Below are 10,210 nucleotides of genomic sequence, written 5' to 3'. Positions count from 1 at the left end.
CTGAGAGGTCATTAAAATGCCTTGGGCTGGTCCTCTGCTGCGGGGCTGGGACGGGCTCCTGGGACGGAGGGAGCTGAGGGCAAGTGGTCAGCGCTGCAGAGAGACAGCTCTGCCCAGGAGCAGCTCCTCTGCAAAGCGCAGCAGGGCTGAGGGCACTGCCTGCAGGCACCGAGGGCAGAGGAGCCGGGCACAGAGAGGGGAAAGGCAGACGGCAGTGGCAGGATGCTGAGAGCTCACTGGAGGAGAAATCTTCGCAGCCCTTGACACAGTAAGTCTCTGGGTGCAGGGCAATGCAGCTGCAGGTGGTGGAGGGATGTGGTGAAGCCAGCACAGCCGCCAGGAATGTCCCTGGTGTCTGGAGGAGGAGGACGTGCTCCAGAGCAGGGCTTCCCTGCTGCACTGTCAGAGGGACAGGCCATGGCGGCTGCCTTCTCCCGGGGACGGCTGCAGGGGTGTGCAGCCTCCGGTGCAGCCAGGGGTGCCCAGGGCTGTCCTTGAGAGCAGGGTCCCTGCAGCCCAGGGGCTGTGTGCTGGGGCAGGGACTCTGCTGCCTGCCAGGGTCAGCACTCAGCCTGCCCGGGGAGCTGCCCACGGCGCTGTGGGGAGAAGCTGTGGTGGGAAGGAGAGACCCCCGGCAGGGCAGGGTCCTTCTGCTGTGGAGAGGGTGCTGTGTGGGTCAGGGCTGCTCACAGCTCCAGATCACCCCCAGGACATATAGTGAGAGCCTTTTTGAAGAAGTACATCAAGGCAGCATTTAACTGAAAGGGAAAGAGTCTGTGCTTTGTGTTTTCCCCTGTTCATTGCCTGAGTAGACACAAGGAGATGGGAATTTATTTCTCCATTCTGGAGAAGGCACTGAGTCCCCAGTTCTCCTTAGCAGTTGTTTATACTGCTCCTAGGACTGTGCACACACATAGAGATGTCCCTGGGCAGGGCCCTGCTGCCAGGAGGTGTCTGCAGGGCAGAGCTGAGCACACAGCGGGTGGGATGGGGGCTGTGAGCACTGACAGGGAGGAGACTTAGGGACAGACAAACAGCTCCCGAGTGTGACAGTTCCAGGCAGCAGAAACATGGGCAGAATTGTGAGGGAGTTCCTACCAGTAATGCTGTGGGAGGATGGTGACTCTTTGCCATCCGCTGCAGTGCAGACACCTTCACTGAGCAACTCCCTGGTCTCCTCTCCCACCCAGCAGAGCGCCCCGCCATTAATGTCACAGGGACATGGTGATGAGTTGCCCTCCCAGCAGCCTGACAACAGAGGAGGAGAAATGCATGAGTGCCCAGCGTTGTCTCCCTGTCCTGCCTTCCTTGGCATGAGCACTTTGGCGTGTTCCCCTCTTCTCCCTGCTGCCCTTCCTACCGCTGCACTCACTGGTGTGGAGGGGGAGGCCTCAAGCACAGCTCAGACACTGGTGCTGTGAGTTCTGTCATGCCGATGGATCTGAGGAAAAGCATCCCAGTCCCCTGCTTTACTCTGGGGCTCCAGCCACCATAGTGGGTGGGGTGGGCAATGATCTGATCCCCCTTCATGACATCACAAATTTTGGTTCTTCGAATCCTTCCCTTGGCGGTCCTCCTTGGCTGCAGGCTGCCCTCCAGAAGGGTGCAGCTGCCCCAAGGCATTCTTTCTCTAGCAACCCCCTGGAGAAGACATCTCAGTGCTAAGGACATGGAAATGCTGCTGGGATGCATGCGGGCAGCTGTAAAGACACCTCTGTGTCCCTGGCTGGGAGGGGAGAGCTGAGATCCTCTGCTCTCAGCAGGGTCCAGTTTCTTTTGCAGGGAACACCTGAGTGTGATTGTTCTCCAGCTCAGAAACGTGCCAGCACAAGGCTGCTGTGAATAGAACTGATGAACACAGCGGCTGCCCTCACTCTGCACGAAGAGACAAGCCCTTTGTCTTTAAGGACTCACAAGATTCCACCATGGAGTGCAGCAGAAATGCCAAGGATCTCTGCCTTAAAAACACTCCTCAGGTGGGATGGGGCCACTAGAACAGACTAAACATAAGAAATCCTTACAGCTCTGCTCTGCAGTTGGATGAATAGGGGGGGGATAAATATTAATAAGTCTTTGTTATCAGAAGGGGATTTGATCTGAGATGACCCCATGTTCCTATTTGCCTGCTCTTATAGCATAGCACTGACTCCTCCAGAGCCCACAGCAGAGACCCCTGCTCCCTTGGGTACCCTCAGCTAGCTGGAACCAGAACTCATGAGGTGGAACTGCCAAAGGTTTTGTGGAAGAGGTGAATCAGTTTGGAAGGTTTCTGCAAGAAGTGGAGTATCTTTTCTTCAGAGAAATCTGCCCTAACTTCTCACTGATTTTTCCAACATGTACAGGTCCCCATGTCCAGTAGAAACAAATGTCCAACGGCAGCTCCATCACTGAGTTTCTCCTCCTGGCATTCGCAGACACACGGAAGCTGCAGCTCTTGCACTTCTGGCTCTTCCTGGGCATCTACCTGGCTGCCCTCCTGGGCAACGGCCTCATCATCACCGCCATCGCCTGTGACCACCACCTGCACACCCCCATGTACTTCTTCCTCCTCAACCTCTCCCTCCTCGACCTGGGCTCCATCTCCACCACTCTCCCCAAAGCCATGGACAATTCCCTATGGGACACCAGGGACATCTCCTACTTGGGATGTGCTCTCCAGGTCTTTTTCTTTCCCTTCTTGATCTCAGCAGAGTTTTATCTCCTCACCATCATGTCCTACGACCGCTACGTTGCCATCTGCAAACCCCTGCACTACGGGCCCATCCTGGGCAGCAGAGCTTGTGTCCACATGGCAGCAGCTGCCTGGGGCACTGGGTTTCTCTGGGCTGTGCTGCACACAGCCAACACATTTTCACTACCACTCTGCCAAGGCAACATCCTGGACCAGTTTTTCTGTGAAATCCCCCAGATCCTCAAGCTCTCCTGCTCACACTCCTATCTCAGGGAAGTTGAGCTTCTTGTGGTCAATGCCTGTTTATCATTTGGATGTTTTGTTTTCATTGTGGTGTCCTATGTGCAGATCTTCAGGGTGGTGCTGAGGATCCCCTCTGAGCAGGGACGGCACAAAGCCTTTTCCACGTGTCTCCCTCACCTGGCTGTAGTCTCACTGTTTATCAGCACTGCCATGTTTGCCTACCTGAAGCCCCCCTCTGTCTCCTCCCCATTCCTGGACCTGGTGGTGTCATTTCTGTACTCAGTGGTGCCTCCAGCTGTGAACCCCCTCATCTACAGCATGAGGAACCAGGAGATCAAGGATGCCCTGAAGAAACTGATAACTTAATGTTATTCTGAAGCAATAAATTGCTCATCTTCTTTGTAAAAATTATAATATAACTCTGTACAGGCCCAGCCTTTTGTCTGTTCTTTCTGTTGTTGGTGGTGATATTTTACTTCTAATGCTGTTGTCATCCCCTTTCTAATTCATTGTCTGCTTTTCTTTTCTGACTACTTGGCTGGCTATAATGAGGAGTCATGATGTGTGTTTTAACATAATAAACGGCCTGCAGTGACTTTTTTTTCTTCTGAGATCTTTCCTCTGAGATTTTATGGACCTGCAGGGACAATTCCTGTGTGCAGATGTGGATGGGAAGAGAGTCCCAGCATGGGAGCCCTGCCATGAGCACTTTGTCTTCCAGAGCTGTTCTCTTTTCACTTCCACACTCTCTTTCTCATCCCTTCAGTTTGGTGTAAGGCCTGAGTGCTCTGGCAGCTTGGTCACACTCCTGCTGCATGGCAGTTCTGTGACTGCAGGCAGGGACAGGCAATGGGCACTTCTGTGACAGAGCCGGCCTCCATAAGAGCGGTTCCATCATGAAAGAGGATCGGCTCAGGGTACTGCCTGAAGGCTGAGGTCTTCTTCCAAACCTGATCTCAAGAACATGCCCAAGAAAGTGGCCCGCAGATGAAAACACCAGTGAACAGCTGAACAGTGTGATTTGCAGGGTGGGACCACGCAGCAGTGTCCTCGCACAGCCAGGCCTCCTGGGAGAGACTTGAAGGACCAGGGTCTGGTCTGTGCCCATGTTCACTGGACACACTGGGGAAGCTGCCTGTGCTGGTTTGGCTGGGATACAGTTAATTTTCTTCCTAGTAGCTGGTATGGGCTGTGTTTTAGATTTGTGCTATAAACAGTGTTGATAACGCAGGGCTGTTTTCGTTATTGCTGAGCAGGGCTTACACAGAGTCAAGGCCTTTTCTGCTCCTCACCCCACCCCACCAGTGAGCAGGGTGGGGGTGCACAAGGAGCTGGGAGGGGAACACAGCTGGGACAGCTGACCCCAACTGACCAAAGGGATATACTATACCTTTTGACATCGCACTCAATAATATAAAGCTAGGGGAAGAAGGATGAACATGGGAACTTTTAGAGTTATGTCATTTTCCTTCCCAAGTCACCGTTACATATTGTGGAGCCCAGATGTTCTGGAGATGGCTGAGGTCCTGCCTTAAAATGGAAAGAAGTGAATGAATTCCATGTTTTCCTTTGCTTATATGTGTGGCTTTTTCTTTACCTATTAAGCTGTCTTTATCTCAACCTGCAATTTTTCTCAGTTCTACCCTTGTGATTCTCTCTGCCATTGCACCCAGGGGAGTGAGTGAGTGGCTGTGTGGGGCTCAGATGCCGGCTGGGGTTAAACCATGACAGTGACCCAGGGAAATCATCACGCTCTAGCCCTTCCCAAACACCCTTTGCAGCACTGGCCTCTCACCCCACACTGGGGAGGAACTTTTTCCCTCCATGGAGGTACATCAAATAAGTAGCTCAGAAGTCCATGTTTGCATTGTGAGGAGGAGATGTAAGCATGCACATCATGTCTGTGAAGTGAGAGAGCACAAATGCCATCAGCCATTCCTGGGGGTGCCTTGAAGGTTTGTGGGACAAACAGTGTCATGAGGTCACTTCTCATTGAGACTAACATCACCTGGGAAACCACCTGAATGCAGCACTGGGAGGTGTTTCCTTGAACCAAGGGCCCTGATTCCATTCCTCATGCCATGGGGCATCTCACACGAGTGCAGAGCAGGTTGATCACCACAGGGATGAGGGGTCACTCAGCCTCTGGTAGTGGCAGCAGGAGGCCAGAGAGACACTACGACTCCTGCAATGCACTGCCTCTGCATGTGCAAGGGAAGGACACGTGTCTCTGAATGCTCCTGTGTGTAAGATGAGTGCATGAGGCCAGCTGAGATGTGGACACCTGACAGAGCCCTGAGACTTCCCTATGTGACTCCAGGAACAACCCCAGCTGTCCCAGTGAGACTCATCTCAGCTGCCTTGAACAAGCTCATTGCAAGTGCTCCTGTTCACTACATCACCCTCGCCTGTGATTCTGGACTGAGCCCTCAAAAGTATCAGAGGAATCAGAGAGGTTCTGGGGTCCATGGAAAAGGCAGACGTCAAACCCATCTTCAAGTGCAGGAACGAGAATGTGAGAATTATAGGGGGAGAGTTATGAGCTGATCACCTTCTCTCCATCCCTGGGAAGGTGGTGGGACATGTCCTCCTGCAACCATCTCCAGTTAGTTGAAGGACAAAAAAGGGATTTCTGAACCAAAACAGGCAGGGGACAGAAGGGCATGTTGTGCACATGGAATTTTGCAAGGCCTTTGACATGGTGTCCTGTGGTGTCATTATAGCCAGGTTGGGGCTACCTGGGCTGAAGAAGTGGATGTTAGGGTGGGTGGAATGTTGTCTGGGTGATCAAGCCCAAATGTCATCAGTGGTACAAAGTCCTGTGTGCAGCCGGTCACTAGTGGCATCCCTCAGTGACCAGCACCTGGGCAAACACATTGAACATCTTTACCATCCCCCTGTATGATGTGACAGAGCGCACTTTCAGTTCCTTTGTGGGTGATGCAAAGGTGGACAGAGGCCTGGAACAACCTCACCTGGTTCACCCTGCCTTCAACTTGAAAGTCAGACAAGAGGTTGTTCAGGGCTCTCTTCAAACCTGAGTTACTCTGTGATTCCATGAATCTTTCCCTTGACGAGGTTTCTGATGACAGAATAGGCTGAGGAAGAAGGAAATAAAAAAAGAGGCAGAAGAGGAGCTATAAAATGTGCAAACATAACTACAGCAGTTCCTGTGAAGAATGTTTCTCCACTCAGACCGTTAGTAAGAAATACATTTGATAGATGTTAATAAACAAGCAGAGTTTGATCTGCTCAGGTCCTGGGCCATAAGGAGGGTGATGGATGCGTATGGTCTTATGAGGTCAGTTGTGTCTCAGAATCTCACAATTCAGTAGGAAGCGTGTGGCTGTGAAGGGGACCGTGAGGTCATTTCTGTCTCTGGAGGTGAAAGCCCAGCAGCAAGTACAAGGCTTGGAAAGTGCCTCTGCCAAAGTACCCATAGGCCTTACCCAGGAGAAGGGCTTGGACATGGGTTGTCTTGTCCATTCCACCTGAGTACATGTGGGACAGCAGCAGGCACATGGCTTGGTCACGTCCATCCGAGGAGCTGAAAGGCCAGCAGCGGTCATGTGGTTTAGAAGATCCTAGTGGGGTTCCTGCTCTCTGGTCAGGTGAAAGACCACAGGAAGGCCTTTGGGTTGGGTTCCCTGCTGGGAGGGCAGTTTCTGAGGTGGTAGAGCTTTCCCTGGTAGTGGGAAACATCAGTGAAGGTCGGGAAATGGTGGGGTGGGAGCAAGGCGGGGAAGGGAGATGGGTGCTCCAGCCTGCAGGGAGAGAGGGGCAGGAGTGGGACAGAGTAGAACAGCCTGCGGTGGGGATGGCAAAGGGCGCTGGCAAGGCTGGGAGGCACCAACAGAACCCAGGTCTTTGTCCCCTCATGTCACCGATGAGTGTTTTAGATCACTTAAAGTATCATGGGGAAAGGTATTAAAAAAAAGTGACTTTAATGTGAATTTGTAACAGTGTGACTTAATGAAATTTGATGGCAAGTTTCACTCTATTACTTACTACATGGAAGAAACAGAGAAAGGAAAATTGAGGTAGATTCAAGTTAGAATGATTTACACAGAGACCGAAGATGCAGGAGTGTAGGGGGACCCTCCCATTGCATCATGAGGTTCAGATCAGACCCCCTTGCTTTTTAAACTCCTCCTCAGAGAGGAGTCTAGGTGCAGCTAGATCCAATCTTAGTCCCAGACCTGGTCAAGAGTTTATGTCTAATGGAATTAAATAAAGATTAAGGAAAATATCTTGTTTACTTTTTACACTAATTTGTTGGGTAATGAGTGATTATATATCCCACAAAATTTTGAGGTAGCAGAAATTTAAGATTTATTAACACTATGAAGGTAAACCACAAGATTAGGTTGAATGATTTTTGGCAATACTTAATCACTGGCTGATTATAAGGCTGATTTAATAAAATTCATTATAATCAACAACATAAAGTGTCCTGAATCAAATAGACACACACACAAACATACACGCACAGAGGGGTATAGAGTTTAATGTGTGATAGTAAATTATTGGTACCAAATAATCACTTTCATCATTTTTCAGCAGAGAATTTTTGAACCCTTTCTCTTCATCAGTTTCTATCAGCAGATGATCTTGGAAATCTTCATGAAATTTGTTCTATGAAATCCTCACAAAATCTGCCCTAAGAGGCATCCCAGCTCAGAGGGCGATACTGGGGCACAGCCTGTTGTGATCCCGTGGAGCTCAAAGGGTCACACTTAGGGTCGCTATTTATAGGATCACGAGATGATTGACTTTGGTCAGTATTTTTTTCATATCGGCCACAATTCTTGTCAGGTAATTCTGGTACCTCTCAGAGCACGCTACGATCCAGGCAGCAGGAGTTTCAGGTTCAGTTAGGAAGTGCCCAATCGTCCTAACGCACTGTAGTTATAACCAGGACATGAAAGTACCAGATTGTCCCAACTGGCTGCACTTGTAGCCAAGATAAAAACGTGCCAGATTGTCCCAGCCCACTGCACTTGGAACCAAGACAAGAACACAATGTTGGCTGGTCCTGAGGTGGCCCGGGGGATCTGCACCACCACACCTTGGACATGGCAGTTGCCCATGAGAAGACATGTCCTCATGGCACTGGAGTCTCGTTGCCTCCTCGCAGCCCCATAGGGAAGCTGGAAGTTGTTGTGCCCTTGTTGTCCTTTACTTGTCATTGAACCTCCCTTATGAAGACAGGAGGAGAGAGTTGGGCGTGTTCAGCTTGGAGAAGAGAAGGCTCTGGGGAGACCTTACAGCAGCCTTCTAGTACTTAAAGGGGCTACAGGAAAGCTGGGGAGACCCTCTTGATCAGGGAGTGTAGGGATAGGAGGAGGGGTCATGACTTTTAACTGAAGAGGGTAGATTTAGATTAGATATAAGTTAGAAATTCTTCCCTGTGAGGGTGGTGAGGTACTGGCACAGGTTGCCCAGAGAAGCTGTGGATGCCCCCTCCCTGGAAGGGTTCAAGGCCAGGTTGAGGAACCTGATCTAGTGGAAGGTGTCCCTGGCAATGGCAGGGGGGCTGGAACAAGATGGTCTTCAAGGGTCCTTCCAAACCAAACCATTCTACAATCCTATGGACACCCTTGCTCCTCACCTCACCAACCTTGTTATTTCTTTCATTGGCCCCCTGGGACGTGCATCACTTTTCTTTACATCAGACTTCTCCACTGAAGCCCACACCTGATTGTGACAGCTTCTTTGCAGCAATTTTCACCTGCTTTCCTTAGAGCACTGGAGGGAATCAGGCACAGAAGGTTTTTTTTTAAATTGGGAGAAAGAAAAAACAAAAAGCACATCACACTGGTGTCTTTATTCACCCCCTTAAGGATATTCAAGGAACAGACCAATCATATTCACAGTGTGCCTGGATACATCTTGTCTTCAACAATGACATCCTAGAAGGACAACAATGGTCCATACCAAAACTCAGTTGAAGCTTGAACAGGAATTCAAAAGCACCAAGATGAGCTTTTGGTACTTCAGGAACAGCTGAAGAACAAACAGAGATACTGTGGGACCACTGCTGAGTTTAGAAAGAGCAGGTGTAGGTAGATCTGAGATGGTCTGTGTCCTCTTTGCCTCAGTTACCACCAGCGAGGTCTCCCAGGCCTTTGTGTTTTCAGTCAGGACTCAGGACAGGAAAAACCAGCGGTGGGTGGGGATCAAGGCAGGGGTGACTTGAGCAAACTACACCCTTACCAGTCCATGGGAGCAGTGGGGCTGCACCCAAGGGTGCTGAGAGAGGTTTTCACCAGGACATGCTGGTCTGTTAGGATCCCAGTAAGAGAGGCACTCAGACTCTGTGAGGCATCATTTAAAATGCTGTTCGTTAGTGCTAACACCATAAGGAGAGAATCGTAGAGCTAATCTTATGTCCCTCAAGATGGTGGGAACCCCAGGGGATGTAGTGTTGAATGGGCTTCCGACCTACAAGCAGCATGCCATGCAGACCCCATCTGTCGATGAGAGTCTCCTGGTTTGGACATTCAAGCTACTCTGGGAGGTTCTTAGAAGGAAACAACATTATTTCTCATTTCTGCAGTCAAAGAGGAACAACGTTCTCATGAGAACTTCTTGCTGCACTGTGGGGTACAGGCACAGCCAGGCAGGTGGCATAAGGAGCAGTAGAGAGTGGGAGCTGCCTGCAGGCTCCTCTGTGACAAAGAGCTGCTGAGGTTGTCCTGTGGCCAAGGGACCCGTGCAGCACAGCACAGGCGTGAAGACTGCGCTGTACATGCAGCAGCACAGAGCAGCACAGCACTGACTGCTCAGGTTTCCCTGGGAGAAGGCTGGGCTCCACCCTGGTGCCCCAGCTGAGGTGCTGCGGCCCAAATGTGCACTGCCAGGAAGAGCTGTAGGTCCATTGCTTGTCACAGGACTGTGACGTTTTTGGATCAAATGATTAGCATAGTGTAGCATGGTGTAAGAGAGAACAGACCAGAATAGAATAGCTTGGATGGAAGTGACAACCTAGTCCAACTGCCTGACCGCTTCAGGGCTGACCAGAAGTTAAAGCATGTTATTAAGGGCATAGTCCAAATGCCTCAAACACTGACAGGCCTGGGACAATGACCAGCTCTAAGAAGCTCTTTCCAGTGTTTGACCATCTCTAAGTAAAGAAATGTTTCCTAATGTCAGTTCTGAACATCCCCTGCTGCAGCTTGGAAATATTCCACAGAATCACAGAATCATCTCAGTTGGAAAGGACCTCGAAGATCATCTAATCCAACTGTTAACCTAGCACTGACAGACCCCAGGTACACCATATCCCTAAGTGCT

General features: G+C 50.6%; 1 protein-coding gene across 1 annotated transcript; it reads left to right on the top strand.

Moving 5' to 3' along the window:
• Positions 1-2,275: 2,275 nt before the first annotated feature.
• On the top strand, positions 2,276-3,280 carry LOC141917105 (olfactory receptor 14A16-like). Its single transcript, XM_074810197.1, has one exon. The coding sequence runs from the start codon at positions 2,366-2,368 to the stop codon at positions 3,278-3,280; it is 915 nt and encodes a 304-aa protein (XP_074666298.1). The 5' UTR covers positions 2,276-2,365.
• The last annotated feature ends 6,930 nt before the right edge of the window (positions 3,281-10,210 follow it).

This window comes from Strix aluco, chromosome 34, assembly GCF_031877795.1.
Source record: "Strix aluco isolate bStrAlu1 chromosome 34, bStrAlu1.hap1, whole genome shotgun sequence".
Classification (NCBI taxonomy): Eukaryota; Metazoa; Chordata; class Aves; order Strigiformes; family Strigidae; genus Strix; species Strix aluco.
This window is presented reverse-complemented; position numbering and strand designations above follow the sequence as displayed.